At 31.6% G+C, this 17,918-nt stretch overlaps 3 protein-coding genes across 8 annotated transcripts; 2 read left to right on the forward strand and 1 right to left on the reverse strand.

Annotated features, from left to right (window-relative positions):
- Positions 1-3,333: 3,333 nt before the first annotated feature.
- On the forward strand, positions 3,334-9,159 carry LOC108693851 (L-2-hydroxyglutarate dehydrogenase, mitochondrial). Of its 6 annotated transcripts, none has more exons than XM_018203013.1 (8): positions 3,334-3,383; positions 5,498-5,623; positions 6,903-7,098; positions 7,377-7,589; positions 7,901-8,092; positions 8,177-8,448; positions 8,642-8,821; positions 8,887-9,159. In XM_018203013.1, exons 2-8 carry the CDS (start codon positions 5,541-5,543, stop codon positions 9,080-9,082), a joined length of 1,332 nt encoding a protein of 443 aa, XP_018058502.1. In that variant the 5' UTR covers positions 3,334-3,383; positions 5,498-5,540; the 3' UTR covers positions 9,083-9,159. The 6 variants fall into 6 exon arrangements, with proteins under 6 accessions (XP_018058502.1, XP_018058503.1, XP_018058499.1 ...); XM_018203014.1 differs by lacking the exon at positions 3,334-3,383 and adding an exon at positions 3,440-3,480; XM_018203010.1 differs by lacking the exon at positions 3,334-3,383 and adding an exon at positions 3,441-3,480 and having other exon boundaries at positions 5,488-5,623.
- Positions 9,160-9,607: 448 nt separating this feature from the next.
- LOC108693861 (post-GPI attachment to proteins factor 2-like) lies at positions 9,608-11,775 on the reverse strand. The gene is made up of 4 exons (XM_018203031.1): positions 11,180-11,775; positions 10,174-10,420; positions 9,854-10,066; positions 9,608-9,764 (listed from the first exon to the last, which is right to left on the reverse strand). The coding sequence occupies exons 1-4, from the start codon at positions 11,366-11,368 to the stop codon at positions 9,637-9,639; spliced, it is 777 nt and encodes a 258-aa protein (XP_018058520.1). The 5' UTR covers positions 11,369-11,775; the 3' UTR covers positions 9,608-9,636.
- Positions 11,776-12,848: 1,073 nt separating this feature from the next.
- Positions 12,849-17,551, forward strand: LOC108693850 (centromere/kinetochore protein zw10 homolog). Its single transcript, XM_018203008.1, has 11 exons — positions 12,849-13,030; positions 13,749-13,933; positions 14,403-14,605; positions 14,681-15,482; positions 15,562-15,710; positions 15,887-15,990; positions 16,097-16,272; positions 16,357-16,563; positions 16,645-16,782; positions 16,852-16,985; positions 17,205-17,551. The coding sequence occupies exons 2-11, from the start codon at positions 13,897-13,899 to the stop codon at positions 17,415-17,417; spliced, it is 2,163 nt and encodes a 720-aa protein (XP_018058497.1). The 5' UTR covers positions 12,849-13,030; positions 13,749-13,896; the 3' UTR covers positions 17,418-17,551.
- The last annotated feature ends 367 nt before the right edge of the window (positions 17,552-17,918 follow it).

Here is a 17,918-nt window from a genome sequence, read left to right on the forward strand (position 1 = left end):
TCAGTGATTATTAAGAAATAAAAATCTATCATGCTAAAAGTTAGAACAAGAGATAAAGAGTACTTTCCATTTGATGATACAAATGTCGTCTATCTTTGTCACTCTCTGAATGTCAACAAGGATAAAACGACGCTTGTCATCAAATAGAAAACATCCAAACTTTTAAAAATTCTATCCGTTTTTTATGTATCAGTTTGGGCCTCTGACAGTCAATGTTGCAGCAGAGAACGTGATAAATGATTCCGATTTTTAAGCAATTTTATATTATTAATTTGTTATTACATATTTTATTTAAGTATCATGAAAATACGCGCCCAATTGGATTGTATAAACACAAATAATCTGGTTACATTCATATTTTTGAATTTATTTATCTCCTAACACAACTTATTTTAAATACTGCATTATCAGAAAATAATAATTTCTTAACGGAACTCTATGGAAAATCGTGGAGAGAAGCTCGTAGCTGGATGTCGCTTAATATTGCTTAATAATTTCAAAAAGCATCGTTAATATTATAGAGATGTTATTTGACAGTTTGACGGCTATATCACAGAATGCAATGAAGAAAAGTGCGTGCAAAGGAGGAAAACATCGTCGTCGCACTAACACGCTATTAGCGTGTTAATTAATTTCCACGGGGCTGTATAAGCGCGCTGTTTGCTGAGGGAAACGACGCCGACACGGTCATTTGTCACCTGGAAAAAAAAAAGCTGTTTCGAAATCACAGCGGCTTCGATTATTTACGCCGTGTATGCGACATTTCTAATGTCTGTATTCTCGACTCTATTTAAGACCACGATTATTTGACAGTAAACTGACGCGCAATCATTGCGTTCTGTTGAAAGCCAGACACCTATTTTGAGTTTTCATGGTCGTAATATGAAATTAACGCATTTCGAACTTAAATTAAATTAATGGCGATTGCATACGCTAATGGCTCGTCTTTGTCCATATGGTCAGTCATCGATTGTGAGTATTATCGGTTCTTCACTTAAAATATCTAATTTTGCAACTTCCTTCATTTATCGCGAATCAAAAGAGCCAGTCTGAAAGCTGCTACCTCTGAGAATCTACAGTTGATTTATCATATCGCGGCGAGATTCGAGAACAAAAGGTTGATTGTGTTATTTTAAAACAAAGTGAAAACTATAAAAATAAGCGCTATTTATATTTTCATTGCCTAGTACATTTACTCACTTTTGTAATTTTCATTTTAAAATATATTATTGATCTCAAGTTAATAAAATTGTCCGAGTCTAATAGAAACAGCTTTATAACTGTTATAAGATTCTTTAATTAGTTTAATTAGTTCTTACCTTTAATTTCTCACAAATTTAAAGATTGGTTGTTCTATCTTCGGAACTGTGATAATTTATCTATTAGCTAAACAAAAGAATAAAAGAGTAACAGAATAAGGGCCATCACACACAAAAGGCTGGTATTCGTAGTCAGATCTTATAAAATCGCAATTCAAAATCGCAATTCAAGTACAGTCTTAAGAAGTCGAATCAGAAAGCCGTATTAACGTCTTAAAACACTACTTAAGACAATTTTGAAATGAGAACAGACTATGAATATCGCTCTTAAATGACATAAATGCATAATCAACATAAAACCGTTGAACAATTGAGAATCCAACATAAAAACGCTATATCGATTTCCATAAGATGCTCATTAGTTCAGCAGTTTTATGCTGAAGTTATGCAGCTTATGTCATTTTGTGTGTGATGGATAATGAGCTGAAGTTTATTTAAAGATGGAACTAACAACCCAGCCTAAATGTGAAAACTAATATTATTAGGACTGGTTGTTTCATCCTCGGACGAACTATGTAATAATTTATCTACTGCATAAACAAAAGAGTAATGGACCTTTTACAATAAACCATTAGTCATAAATCAGAAGTCAGAAGCTAAAAATTGATCAATCACAATCGTCAATTTTTAACTTTTAACTTCTGATTTAGGACTAATGGCTTATTGTAGAAGACCCACAAAAGCATAAGAAAGTAAGAGACGAGAGAATAAAACAGTGAGCTGAAGTTTATCAAAAAATGGAACAAACCAGCCTTAAAGAATTTTACAAGCTGCTTTTTCTGATAAACATAGTTATTATTTCGCGTGTAAATTCATAGTATTGTGGTTGAACTATAATTTAATTACGTAATTTATAGTCACTTTCAAAGCCAATTATAATTTTTTTTATATAATTACAATTATAGCTATAATTATTTCGCCATACAATTACAGTCAAATATCAAATAATTTTTCAATGTATGTCAGAGTTCCTTCCAACTACATATTTTCTTCTATCTATCGTATGCAGATACAGTTGGATAATCTCGTTTGATAAAGAGAGAGAGGGATGGGAGGAGAAAGAGAGAAAACAATTGGAGAGAGGTTATATACCCGTTTCTATCAATTTAGATTAATTTTAATCTCAGTTCAACTTGCTTTGCATCTTCTTCTTGAACTAGAAAAGAAGAATAAGTGGATCAAGATTAATGTTAATCTACATTAATAGAGACGCGTAGAAGAGAAACAGCTCAGCAGAGAACGCAGAGAGAAATTGAGAGACTTACATACTCTTCAGCTCCAACTTGATCATTTATCTTTAATTACGTGTCCGTAATATACAATGAAGATACGAGAAACGCGCATTATTTATTCGGATAAATATTCATTTTTCACAATATGCGAACATAAATATGGCACGAATGACGACCAGGAATCTGTTTGAAAATGTCACTGGCCAAATGCATCGAAATGTTCCACTGTATCGCCGCGCGAGGGCGCCACTTACTGGATACCTGTTTTATCGGCTTTAAGAATCGAACCTAACCATCAAAATACTTCAAAAGCTCAGGTTCGTCTATTTCAAATGCTTTAGATAAAATATTGAGCTCAATCTAAACAACCTTATTCGAGAAAATATTTAAAAAATTTTTAATTCGATAAATGCGAAATATGCTTTTCCATCTTCGAAAAGACTAATCGAAACATATATTTGTGTTATTTAAACTTCTATATATCTACTTCTAATCTCTGTGTTTTATAAAATATCAGAGAGAGAGAGAGAGAGAGAGAGAGAGAGAGAGAGAGAGATGCATAGGATAATAATTAACGATTATAATTATGAAATAATTAGTAATTATCAATTTTGTAAAATGTAAATAACAAGAGGAGCTAAAATAATAATCGATCCATGATTAAAGGATCAATCGCGAAATGATTGCACTTTTAATAATCGGAGTGGCGAGACTCGACGAGAATGATAAACTTTTTCGAGAATACTGATTGCCGATTAATTATTGATCGATTTTGCTGGAGCCTCAGTCTGTCGCCGTCACTGGACTAGCTTGTTGTCAGCATGAAAAATAGGTATCGTTCATTCATAGCTGCTCGTGACAACACGTGATATGGGAACACGGAGACGTGTTACGAGGTGCATCCATCGCGCGATTTTGCATCGTTCGAAGTGCGTGATAACAGATAGTGTCTCGATGATGATCCTTATGATAACTTCGCGTTATGCTCTGAAAGGGCCCGCAGAGAACAGAGAATAAGAATTTCAACCTATCAGAAATCATGTATTGTGAAATACACAGTTTCTGATAGGTTGAAATTTTATTCTCTGTTCTCTCTATTCCCTATTCCTTTTATTGTGCGGAGCTCCTTACATTTGACATAACATGCGAATATTGCGAATGTGTCTGATGAATATTCACTGATTAATGATGCAGCCACAATAGAAGGAATTAGGAATAAGGAATAACGAAATCAACTTATCAGAAACCTTATATTCCGATGCATCCGATTTCTGAGGTTGAAATCTTTATTCTTTATTCCTAGTTCCTTATTCTTTCTATTGTGGCTGTACCTTTTCGTCTCTTTTTCCGATATGTTCGTGATAACGCACTGATAATGCATTATCTGTGAATGTGAGTTTAATTTAATTCGCTTTTCTTTTAGGAGGGAAAAGAAAACAGCCTTTTAGGCCCGATTATACCAACGTTACTTTAACTTTAAGCAAGGCTTAAAACTCTCTCTGTCTCTCTGTCTCTCTCTCTCTCTCTCTCTCTCTCTCTCTCTCTCTCTCTCTCTCTCTCTCTTTCGCTTTAAAACGAGAGGCTGGCTTGCTTAAAATCAAAGTAATTGATGTGTAACCGAGCCTTAGACTCTTACTTTGCAGTGCGTATTATCAGCTGCGATGCTGCGATCGTTACAAATACGTACTGTTGCGTTTGCGTTACGCAATTGATTCGCGTAATTCACGTGTGGCTCAATAAAGTAGTTCGTGAAAAGAAGAAATAATTCGGAAACTTTTCTTTGTGTGAAATGTTTCTTGGAGTAAAATAGTTATTCTACAATGTGCTTTTTATTTTCTGTTTTTTTGCTTTTTACCTTTTACTTTTTTCTCCTTTCCAATCGTTTTATTAACAATTGTATTTTTTGTTTCTTTCGAAGTTCGTTAACTTTTATCTCAGGCGATATAAAACAAAAAAACCGATAAGAAGCAAAAAGACAAGATGTAAAAAATAACAAAAGGCAAGAAACAGGAAACAAAAAGCACATTGTAGAACAGGCTTAAATATTATTTCGGATAGAAACTCGCTTTAAAATTAGAATTCTTAAGTATTTTAAATATGTGATGCATATATTAAGTTATTGCCGCACAATGCACATTACATTAATTTATTTATGTGATCGATCTGTGAATGATTAAAGTTATAATTTGTGAAGAGAAGGATAGGAAAGAATTTGAGAATCTTTTTTTTTATATCGGGTGTCTCTTGGAGTACATTTTAGTACATTTTAGTAAGAAACTCATTCCAAAAACATTTTTATAATGTATAATTGTTGCTTTACGATGCATATTCATACGGCTTTATCGATTTTCGCGATTGATGAACAGCGGAAGTTAAAAAAATAGAAGAAAGAAAAAGTAATTTAAAGATTCTGTCGTGTATCATTTAATTATTTTTTAAATGTATCATTTAGAAATAATAAAAATTGTTTTTTACACTGAAAAAAGTTATGTTATATTAACAGCATTATTTTAATTGAAAATAATTTTAATTCACACTATAATAACATTAAACAAAAAAAAAATGTGTCATGTTTGGTTTAATAAAATTTTATTTGTTTCATTAATACTGTTGTTAATTCAACAAGATTATTTTCAATTAAAAAAAAATAATGTTATTGATACATCTCTTTTTTTTTTAGTGTAACTCTGTATTTTATAATACTGTTTTATAAAATATGACTATGCAATTTTAATTCTTTTGCGGATTGTTCGGAAATTTTGATTTAACTGGACTATCGACAAATTATCGTGAGAAAAAAAACGAGAAAAAAAAGAGAGATCGTGAAATTGGATGTTAGTCATCGAGATAAAAATGACGTGCATTTTAAACACGCAGTTAATATGAATAAAAAAACTAATTGTTCAATTTCTATCTGAATGATATCTTAGTGACAGTTCTGTGTAGAAAGCGTACGGTCCAAATCTGAGGTGACTACGAATCCGACATAATGGGAACGAACGTGATAACGTCTCTGACCAGGAGAGCTGCACTGCAGCTGAATTATATATGTCGTCATCAGTCTACGACAAGGTATCGATCTCTTTGTAGAGTTTACACCGTGAAATCCCGAATAGCTTACTGCCATTCCTTAAGTCCTGCGGAATGACAGCGTTTAATAATGAGCGTCATTTAATCCAGCCTAGAACTGTTAAGTTCTTGTCCAAACCTCCAGCAAACGTCTGATAATAAGCTCTTTAGCCGTGGATTAATAAACATCTCACGTACTTCGTGAAGCTACAGCCTTGTTACTTAACACGGAGAAAGTTTGACGGGCATGTATGTACATGGATTACATCCCCGCCCCCCTGTATTTTCCCGTGTGTAGAAATTCTATGTGTTATGTAAAATTTCCCGTAATGTTTGCTAAGAATATTCTTTGAATTACTGACTGTACCCAAACAGAACATAAAATCATCAAAATGACGTTGAGATGATTACAAAATGTTTATTAGAAATTATTTTTTAATCGAGTTTTATTGTAACATTATTGAGACTTATTGTTCTGTTTGGGTATCTTTTTTTTAATATTTATTTCTGTTACAATTTGCAAGATATTGCTCATAATTAACATGAACCAATTTTTAAAAGGATCTCACACAAAACTTAACTGTGGATTTTTAAATTTCAATGAAATTGATTTAACTGTAGTATGTTATTTTAGTTTTTGACTGAGAAGTTTTCTTAGACAAAACCATCAAAGAGAGAGAAACTAGCATCACTTAAAAGTTGTTATTTTGGGATCAGCTAAATAATATCTTTTTCTACTAATATTATCTTTTAGTAATTGCACTTTAATATTGTTATGCACAAAATAATGAGAGTTAATTGGTGTAAGAAAAACACATAATTATTTTAAGAAAAAATTTGTAATTCAGAAGTATGTACATTGCATAATTTTTTGAAAAGCAACTATGTGTTTTCTTTACATCAGTCAATTCATTATTCCATGCATGAAATAAATTAAATGAATTAAAGTACAGTTACACACAAAAAAAATTAAATAGTTTAATACAATAGATAGATACTTTTTAGTCCAATTAGACTCAACACATTCAAATGATGCTACAATTAAATCTGTCTATTTTTTTTATGATTTTACCTAAATAAACTTAAATTTTTATGAGTAAAAAAATCTAAAATATGTACATATTAGTTTAAACCACTAAATCAACAAACCCATGATTTTGTATGTGGGATCCTTTGCATTAAAAAAAATTCAAATTTGGCATTGAAGCAAATCTGATATTTCGCTTGAAACCGTTGTTTTCCTTGTACAAGAAGGAACGATTCAGATGTACAGAATTTTCAGCACATGTTCCTCGTACGACCTGGTGATCGTGGGTGGTGGCATCATCGGCTGCGCAACCGCCCGCGAGATAATTATGCGGCATCCGAACATGAAAATAGCCATTGTGGAAAAGGAGAATGCCCTAGCTATGCATCAAACGGGTCATAACAGTGGCGTGGTGCATGCTGGCATGTATTACACTCCTGGAAGCATGAAGGTGAATTTAGAGATAAACATATAACTTCTTGCATGCAGTTATTTTAATAGCTGGACCTGTGATAAGATTGACAGAAAAAATTATTAATCTTTATTGCTATATAATACGGGTAGGTTTCCCTTCTATTATCGTTACAAGAAATAATATATTTCATATTCAATCTCTATGAATAAAAACAATTTTAATTAACTTGTGTAAAACAGAAAATTAATCAAATACTGATTATTCTCACAATATTCCCAGAAAAATATTAAAACATTCATAATTTAACATTATAGGCAAAACTTTGCGTAGAAGGTTTGAAACTGTCGTACGAGTATTTCTGCAAAAACAACATACCTCATAAGAAAATTGGCAAGCTGATTGTCGCCCACGATCCGGCTCAAATCAAGAGAATAGACGAGCTCTTCGATAGAGGAACGAAAAACAAAGTGCCCGATTTACAAATTGTTGAAAAAGATTGCATTTCAAAATATGAACCCAAATGCAAGGTATAATGCAAAAATAATAATTGTGTTAAATATAAAATATAAAAATTGCATAAAAAAATAATTTAATTAATGTCTTATTGTTATAAATTTACTTCCAAGTTTTAATCACACATATATATATTCTTTCAAATACAAAAATAAAGCTTTTTTTTTTTAATAGAAATTTAACTCATCCTTGTATTTTATATTTTTATTTTATTTTTAGTATGTTAAACAATGAAGAATTTATAACTGTATAAAAAAATATAGTTTTAGGACATCAGACATAAATATATAAATAAACACGAATAATTGAATTTTCTCGTTTCTAGGGAGAAAAGGCTTTATGGTCACCGTGGACCGGTATAGTGGATTGGGCGGTCGTGTGTAAATCCTTTGCCGAAGACTTTCGGAAAATGGGAGGCGAAATCTTTTTCAATTGTGAAGTAATCGGATTTGCGGAGTTGACGGAATCGAAAGGGAGCAGTCAATTATCTTGTATATCCGTTCAATCGAAAAACCGAGTAAGATTTTCTTCCATAAGCCTTATCTTATTGCATTTATTGTCACGTTAATAATCTAATATTCTAGCAATTTTTCTTTTAAAGTGCATACCAACGAAATATGTGCTGACGTGCGGTGGTCTACATGCAGATCGATTAGCGGTGATGACGGGCTGCGATGTAAATCCGCGAATAGTACCATTTCGTGGCGAGTATCTTCTGTTAAATGAGAACAAACGACATCTCTGCACGACCAATGTGTATCCGGTGCCTGATCCCAGATTGCCGTTCCTGGGCGTGCACTTTACCCCTAGGGTTAACGGTGAAGTCTGGTTGGGTCCCAACGCTGTTCTTGCGTTCTCTAGAGAAGGCTATAGGTATTATTATTAACAATATTATATTAACAATATTATATTTACAAGATTAAATAATATTATATTAACAATATTCTTTACAAGTATCTTGCATCGAAATATATCCATTATTTAGATTTATACTATTAATAATATAATTATAATAAAGTATTTGAAAGATCTAAACTTCATCATGATATTAAGATTTCTCTTTTAGATGGTTTGACATAAACATAAAAGACTGCATAGAATTGGCAAAATTCCCTGGTTTATACAAACTATGCTATCGGTATTTTCTACCAGGCTGCAAGGAGATAATAAAATCGATTTTTTATCCCTTAGCTGTAAAAGATCTCCAGAAGTTTATTCCTGAACTTACATACAAAGATGTAAAAAGGTATTTTGTGCGCTATATCCATTTTATAACTATATCGTAAAATTTTCTCTCATTACTGTTAACAGAGGACCGGCGGGTGTAAGAGCTCAAGCAATGGATAAAGACGGTAAATTAGTCGATGATTTCGTTTTCGATGTAGGCACCGGCGTGATTGGAAGCAGGGTGTTGCACTGCCGAAACGCGCCGTCACCAGCTGCAACTAGTTCTATGGCGATAGCAAAATTTATCGCCGATAAACTTGATCACGACTTCAAATTTTAATGCAAGTCAATATATGTAATTATCTAATCGCTCAAATGTAAAATGTGAAACAGAATGAGTATTTAAAAAGAAGGTTCCCAAAGAAAATACAGATATTTTTTATGTGTCATATAATTTTTGTATTTGTAAGCAATTTATTATTTCAAAAAATATATATTTGTACATTATATCGATTTATATACATTAATATATATGAATTGTTATAGTAATAAATATTTAAGAAATAATTTGTAACGAGATAATAGCAAAAAGGATCATTACGTACAAAATTTTATATATGGAACCTTTTTTAGCATTAATTAAAGTGCCTTAAAAAAATGTGCTGCTACAAATACTAACGAATATATCTGACATTAATATCTGTAATGAGTTCATGCTATCTAAAAGCTGTAATTCATAGTTTTGTACAAATTAATTAATAAATTATTTTCTAGTACGGGGATATAATACATAAAGATTTCAGAAAATGTATAATAATATATAATAAAAGTATAAATTGAAGTATATGTAATAGTTATCACATACGCACAGATAAAACTGTAATTTAAAATATTTTAGATAATTCTAAGTTTGTTTCCTGATATCATAAGACGTGTGGTAGCAAAGTCCAATGCAGCAGTTAGATGATATCCCATGTTTGAAAGCACAACTCCATATTCGCTTAAAGCGAACATTGAATACACTGAAATTATATAGCAACTCTCTAAAATTCTAAGATAACAAGAACTACATTGCTATACATAACAATAAAAATATCAGTTAATATCTTACCTAAGGGTTCGCAATATTTATTATGTCTATAAAAGAAGTAGCATGCTATTACTATACATATCACATTCAGCATCATTGATCTTCGTTTCCACTTTAAGGAAGCATCATTTGAGCCTTTTGCAATATTTAGGCAATTTTTCATAATATAATACGCTACGAACATGTATATAAATGACGTTATCAAAAAAGTTATGAAAGACATCCTATGGAATGCTGTAAAAAAAGCAATGCAATGCATTAATTGTACTATATTATGCTACACTAAATATTCATATGCATAATTATATAAAATCTTAGAATGTATGCAGCAATTCGCATACCATAATTCTCGTTGGAAGTCCAAAAGCTCAGTGTCACCAGAGAAGTATTTTCAATGGCGTACATAATGAGCGCGATATTACTTAGATGTTCTGCCCACTTATAAACATGCTCCTTATAATAACGATAATACAGTGTAAATACTAAAGTTCTTAATAACGCTTGCAATGCTATAGCAGTCTTCCATACATCTTTCTGAGGTCTATAATGACCTATGGCTGCTGAGACAGATGGTAAAAAATTGTACACCTAGAAATTACAAGAAGAAAAAAAGATTACTTTTCATGAGGTTTGTATAACTTACATATCCATTTTTATTAATGTACATTAATCTTGTTTAATTTATTCTTTATTTTTTTATAATTCTAGAACTAGAAAAAGTACATTAAACTTAAGATTAATTTATTGATAAAAGCAGACATAATCTGCTTATTACTGCTTGTTACTATTACATTATTATTATTTTGTCAGCTCTTTACATGTAAATTATTTTTAAATGTTACTACTTTTTTAATTTTCTGCGTTTTTTATTTAAAGTTGTAATTCATTATAGGCTCAGATTTCAAGATAGCTTTGTGCATTTTTCTTTCATTTTACTGTATATCTACTCATGTCTCTTGTTTTGCTCTTCAATAAAAATTATTAATATATAATTTATGAAATTACTTTTCATTCTTATACAAATCTTTATTTCAAAAGCTATGTTATGTAACTGAATTTTTGCTGATTCATGAATTGAATTCCTTTACGAGACGCATTCCTTCCAGAAACTTATCATAAACGCTACGTTCAAAGTTACGCAAGATATCCCGGCAATCGAGTCTTGAAAAAAAACAGCTATTTGATAGCTGTTATTGGCTGCATTCTGTAAAGTATATGATGCATACGATGCATCCTTGTTGTTTACTGAATATTAAACAAGGAAAAAATGACACATTATGTACAATAAACGCTTTATGAGATCAGGAGATTGTCTCGCACGAATAATTAGCGACTTAACAAACGTACCTGACAATGAGTGGAAGTGGAGTGTTCAAAGTTATAAAGGACTGACCAGGCGACGCAAAAGACGAACGCCAGGAAGGGCAGGAACACGGTGAACCATGCCACTCTGGAGAACGGCACGATGAGGCGGGCCTTTGACATGTCATCCTCCGTCAACGGAATATACTCTGATCCCAATCTGATCTTGCTCATGTTATTAAACTTTCGTTACTGCAGTATCTGTTTACATCACAACATGAATGACACCGCCGATGATAAGGTTAATACGGCAATTTGGAATCTCAATCGTCACTGGCGCGCTCGTCACTGATCCTCTCGGCGCGTTTCCTGCGGATCTTCCTGGATGTGCCGAGTCCCGGCCGCGGGGAACGATCGTACGCGACGATCGACGCGAACTCGCGAGTCCAGTTCGTCGGTAAGCGGATCAACATTGTAACAGGTTAGGTTCACTCGGTCACCGATTGATCAAACCGCAGCTACTCTTTCAAACTTTTCTAGAGTGCGTTTTACTTGGCGCTCACAACACTCATGAACATTATTTGTCCTTATTCAATATTCGACATACTAGAACGAAATGATTTCATTCCAAGAATACGTTCCATTTGTCGTTCACAGTGTTTTAAAGCCTTGTTCACATTTCTAAAAATCTGTCCAAGATCTCGGATGGAGAAAGAACTGACCAATCGTATTGATCATATGATTAAAAATTGCGTTCAGCAGAAAAAGCAGCTTTGCAACTGTTATAAAATTCTTTAATATGATTAGTCTTGCTCTTAGTTCCTCACTGGATCTAAATATAAATCATATTCAAGAATTTTATAACAAAGAGATAAGGCGATACGCGATGCATGTTTTTCTGCTGAATTGCGTTCCAAAATTCAACTCGATTTTATTATAATATTTTAAGCTTGTTGGTCATTAAATGTTGAATAAAGATAAAGGATACTCGGAGTTGACAGAGTCAAATTTTTGGAACGCACTCCTATATAATTTTCGAACAAATTTCTTATCAGTAGTAAATTACTAATAGCAGTTGAATTGTTATATATTAGCAATTATCTGCAAATATCTTTATATGTCTTCCAATAAACAACACAGATAACACGATGTATCATTACATTCTTGTTTTTTTTTAATGTTAAACAAGGATGACAATGAAGATGCTTTCCAGCAGAGGCACAAATGACATGAATCATTCTGTCTTTGTTTCTTATTGATTATCAAACAAGGGCAAGATAACTCTGTGTCAATTTGTATCTCTTGTGGGAAAGTATTATATCCCATGATCTGTGTTGCACTTAAATATAACATTTAACTCAAATTTATAATGATTTATAATAATTTTAAAAATCTTTTTGACGATTTGGTTGACATGATGTAATTAAAATTCGGACGTAACGCCTCTCTTTTATCACTCGTTCTCTTTTACCACTGAAAATGCCTGGCACGCGAATGACATGAGCTAACTCAGCTATAACATATATTTGCAAAATGTGAAACGTAACCGCATGTAATCGACAGATACTGATTCGATTAAAGACAACTATTCCGTCATATATATCAAATGCTTTAATTTTATTGAGTTGATCCTCGCAGCTTCGCTTCTAGTCGAACATCGCCAAGGATAAGATTGGAAACTGACTTTCGAAATTTCCTATAAACTATAGTACGGCCAATTAAGGTTATAATCGTCGATCTGGGACAATTGAGAATTACTGTAACGATTTGTACTTCTGAACGAAGTTGATGTGAGGAGTCCCGACTCTCATAGCTGCGAGAGAAGGTGACTCTGGGGACGTCAACCTAAAAGATTGTGATAGAGCAAAAACGAAGCCTCTAAGAGCCCTCACAGAGGTTATTATAACCGGGTCTATTGCCGGGTCTACAATGAGTCAGTAGTCGGTAATTCTAAAGGGTTCTTTACATAGAAGATCATAAATGATCATGGAGTCTTAAGTCGCAAGAAACTGACAATTTTAATCGAGTATTCTCCTTATATTTAATTGTGATTGGTTCCTACGCCTTAAGACTCCACAACCATTCACGACTTCTATGTAGAGGATCCTTTAAAATTGGCGAATCGGTGAAATTGATCAAACAGCCAATTCGTATGATTAAGACTATCGATTTTCTTAAGACTGATCAAATTTGACTTTATTCCTTTCTTTATTAATCGAGCTAAACGACTCTCTATACAATTAACAACTAGTAGATGGAAAAAATCGTAGTCACTTATTTAGGTTAAAACTAATTAATGAGCCTTCTAAAAATTGATTAATCACAGTCGTCAGTTTTTAACTTCTGACCTCTGATTTATGATTAATGGCTTATTAGAAGGCCCACAAAGCTCGATCTATAATTGTATAAACGTAGTTGTAAGTAGCCATAGTTGTAACAATTCATTAATCACAATCGGATATTCTTTTCATATTCAAGTGTGATTGGTTAATTCTTACAACTACAACTACGTTTACGCAATTGTAGATCAGACTTAAGATTTCCGATTCATTGTAGACTTGGCATATGATTCAAATTCACCGCATAATATTGATGATCCTTTTTTTTGGTTCAGAAAACCAAGCAAGGGAATAATAATAAGAAGAAGAAGATCTGAAACAATTTCGGAATTGTGCTTTTTTTAAGTGTAAACGCTCGAACGATTGACAGAAAAGACATCTAAATTTTAGCCTGCCACATTCTGCACAAGGTTCTCTTACAACATGACTTCGTTCTTAGTGAATGTACTGGCTACAGCAGGTAGTATTTACAAATTGTCATATTTGTAATAATTAGACCCATTTATCTATCAGTATAGATTAACTCTGTTTGAATTACTTTTTGTATTGATTAATGTTTATTTCTACAAATAAATTACTTTCGATTTAATTTACTTTTTATCTTTGTCTAATGTTTATTTATCTCTCAATATATAAGATTAACTTTAGTCTTGATTTAATTTATTCTGTATCTTTTTTTAATTTTAAAATTTAAAATTAAATTACAAAAATATAAGTAAGTCAAATCAAGATTCAAGTTAATCTATATTCATAGAAATGGACATTGGACAGTCATTGGTGAATACCGAATGCAATTCTGTCTTACGAATACAATTTTTTCTGTAGTCAGAAATGTAGACAATATATTTGCAAACAATATATTTATACTTGTAATTATATATGAAATTAATAATAAAATATATAATTAAGCAGTTTTTCTTATCACACAGGTAAACTTGAGAAAGCGGATCTTCAGAAAAACATCACTGAGATACAAAAGGAAATAACAAAATTAGAATATGAAGTTAAAGATTTTATGGACGACAATTACGTTGAGTTTAGTTCAAAGTTGACAAGAGATGTACACTTGGTTAAAAAGACAGAACAGCTGTTAGAGGAAATTGGTATTTTGCAAAGCAGAATAAATGATCAAGTATGTTTTATCAATATCATCATGCTAAATGTTATGATAAAACTGATATTTAATGTTATTACATTTATCATATAGATCAAAATAGAATTGTCTAGTTCAACAAAGGAGCTGAAGACACTCTCTCAAACATTGAAGGAATCTAGTATCAGCCTGCAACTGTCCCATCAACTGATAAGCCTACACAAATGCATAAAATCTATACAAATGGCACAGAAGGAAAAACAGTATGTCAATACTGCCAAAACTCTGCAGCAAATGCAATCTCTGTTGAATACTCCTCATAGTCTCCTGCATGAACTCGAAATATATACGGCAATTAAGGATGAATACTGCAATCTCTTTCGTTCATGCTTGATGGAAGCTTCTGACCTCTTACATGATCGAATTTGCTGGAGCAACAATATGAAGGAAAGCAAAACAGTTAACTCTATCATTATTAAAAACAAATACGATGATATACAGGAATTAATGCAAGGATTGGATATTATGGATCATCTTGAAAATGAATTAGAAGTATTTTCTACAAAACTGATGGACTATATAATTAAACCTATCATTTATGATCACTGTTCAGTATACGTCGTCAAGGAGAGAGTATTTACTGTAGAGATATTGGAGAAAAAAAAGATGCCATGTTACAAAGGTGTACTATATAACTTGAACCTACTCTTCAAGTTCCTCCATCAACATTTAAATCTGATAGTAGATAACGAATCTTTCCTGAGAAGATTGCAACCACATCTACTGGAAAAATTATCGCATCCTTTGATAACAGATTGCCTCTCTCACACCATTCCAACTTCTAATGCAGATTTGAAGAATTTCGAATCTGTAGTTGAAACAATTAATGAATTTCAAAACTACTTGGTAGTAATTGGTACTTATGTCCAATTATTCAATAAGATAAAAGTATATATACTATATAATACAAAAAATTAAATGACATATAATTTCAGGATTCCTTTCCGAGGATCAACTGTTCTTATCAGAGTACACAAATAACATTGATAAACTCTTCATTAATAGAATATGTCAGGATTTACTAGCCAAAGCTAGAAATATAATGAGAAAAGATCTGCATGATTCTCTTCGATACGAACCACAGGTATTCATTTCACTGTTATTATATTAAAATAATAATAAAGTAGAGAGAAGTTATAGGCGTATTCAAAACATGTTTTTATCTCTAAGATTTAGCATATGTAACGAATTATAAGCTCATTGTGCAACATAGTGTGTTCTGAATACTAGTCAATAATGAAAAGCATTTGATTGTTTTAGGAACCGCCTAAGCTTATAGATAAAGCGTTCGAGAACGACTACGAATTATCTATTGAAAAGAAGTTAAGCGATATGTCATTTTATCTACCAAAATGTCAAATAAGGTACATTTAATTAATAGTAATTAATGTAATATGAATTTTATGAATTCAGATTTTGACAACTTTTTCCTAGTGCTCTGTGATACTAAATATACCCAATTTATTTTAGCAAAAGTGCACAAGAAACACTAGAATTAGCGAAAATGATATTGGACGAAGCTTGTGATAGTTCGGATGCTTGCGCTGTTAGATTATTTTATACATGTAGGAACGTATTCGAAATGTATGCTGGTTTAGTGCCCGAGCATCATAAAAAGTTTTTAAACACAATACCGCAACAAGTTGGTAAGAATGACACATAACAGAAATAAATTAATTCTAGCATGAATAAAATAAATATACGTAATTATTATTGCAATTATGTTTTAGCTTTGTTTCACAATAATTGCATGTATCTCGCCCATCATCTGCTTACACTGGCGCACGAATACAGAGACAGGTTATCAAAAATTGTCCAAAGATTGAACTTGACATTTGCGGATCAGGTTACGATACTTCGAGATGTTGGGTCGCAATCCTTCCTAGATCACATGAGATATCAAAGAAATATTATCTTCGATATCATTAAGGATTCAGGTTTGATTTACTTATATATTATATTAGCTACGAAGAAAAATTGAAATTAAAAAGATTTAGCTAAAATATGTTTATAATTAGGCTTCTCAGGATTAAGCCAAACGCCTCAATTAGATCCTAGCACCGAACGTGCATTAAGACAATGCATCAGACAATTGGAACTATTAAAGACTGTCTGGTTGGATGTGTTGCCTATAAATATTTATTGTAGAGCCGTTGGTTAGTTTTTCTATTCATCAGATTCTTTTCATTGTCATATGTTAATATTTTAATTTTTTTACATCACAGGATGTATAACAAATTCCATGATGGATGATTTAATAATGAAGATCATATCTGCCGAAGATATTCCAGTTAAAGTCGCAGAAGAATTGGTAATTTTATTTAATATGGTTGTAAAACGAATGCCGCAGATATTTCCTGTAAGTATATAATGCACAAAAAACACAATACAAAAAAATAAAGTATATTTGTATACGAAAAGTTTAATATGACATAGATTTTTATTGCATTTAATGTCATACATTTGATACGATAAAAAGTTGCTCGAGATAGTAGCATTCCAACTGGTTCCTGTAAAAGTTAAGCCATAAGAATATTATTCCGTTTAATGTTAATCAATTAGCATTTTCATTTTATAGAATCAACAAATTCAACAACATGTACGTAAATGGACGAAATTTTTGGAGTTGATTAAGTTACTTGATTCGTCACTGAAACAAATCGAACTCAGATGGGGAAATGGAAAAGGGCCATTAGCACAGGAGTTCACTGCTCCACAAGTCAAACAATTGATCCGTGCAATCTTCCAGAATACAGACAGAAGATCTAACATCTTAGCTTCTATAAGATAAAAATGTAAGATACAAAATTTCAAATACATATGAACAATGAATGAATAATTAAGTTTTGTATCATACATGTAAAATTGAATATGGAAAACAGCCCAAGAGTAACTAGAGAGAAGATAGTCATGTAATTTTATATACTTTTGTATGAAAAACAATTAAAAATAAAAAATACAATACTATACCTCTCTATTTGCCGTCATACATATACACGTGCGTACACAGAATGTCATTAAAAATTTTGTTTCGGTTATTTATAAAATTAATATAAATGAAATAATTGATGGCGTAAAAAATGTTAGATAATAAAATTAACAATTAAAATTAAAGCATTAATAAATTAAGTTCTGAATATATTATATAATCAATTAAAAAAATATTTTTTTTATTACTGTCAAATAGATTTTATAAAGAAATATTATTTCAAATAATATACTAAATATATTAAATATTTATATAATAATTAGATATTTTATTTTTCTATTTTTTAAATAAAAATTGTATTTA

This window comes from Atta colombica, unplaced genomic scaffold, assembly GCF_001594045.1.
Source record: "Atta colombica isolate Treedump-2 unplaced genomic scaffold, Acol1.0 scaffold110, whole genome shotgun sequence".
In the NCBI taxonomy this organism is placed as follows: Eukaryota; Metazoa; Arthropoda; class Insecta; order Hymenoptera; family Formicidae; genus Atta; species Atta colombica.

Coding starts and splice junctions, on each gene's coding strand:
- LOC108693851 (XM_018203013.1), top strand. CDS start 5,541: ATGGGAACGAACGTGATAACGTCTCTGACCAGGAGAGCTGCACTGCAG. Junction 5,624..6,902: donor CGTCATCAGTCTACGACAAG/GTATCGATCTCT, acceptor CAGAATTTTCAG/CACATGTTCCTCGTACGACC. Junction 8,093..8,176: donor CCGTTCAATCGAAAAACCGA/GTAAGATTTTCT, acceptor TTTCTTTTAAAG/TGCATACCAACGAAATATGT.
- LOC108693861 (XM_018203031.1), bottom strand. CDS start 11,368: ATGAGCAAGATCAGATTGGGATCAGAGTATATTCCGTTGACGGAGGAT. Junction 10,421..11,179: donor CCACTTCCACTCATTGTCAG/GTACGTTTGTTA, acceptor TGTAATTTCTAG/GTGTACAATTTTTTACCATC. Junction 10,067..10,173: donor GACTTCCAACGAGAATTATG/GTATGCGAATTG, acceptor CTTTTTTTACAG/CATTCCATAGGATGTCTTTC.
- LOC108693850 (XM_018203008.1), top strand. CDS start 13,897: ATGACTTCGTTCTTAGTGAATGTACTGGCTACAGCAG. Junction 16,273..16,356: donor CACAATACCGCAACAAGTTG/GTAAGAATGACA, acceptor ATTATGTTTTAG/CTTTGTTTCACAATAATTGC. Junction 16,783..16,851: donor TATTTATTGTAGAGCCGTTG/GTTAGTTTTTCT, acceptor TTTACATCACAG/GATGTATAACAAATTCCATG.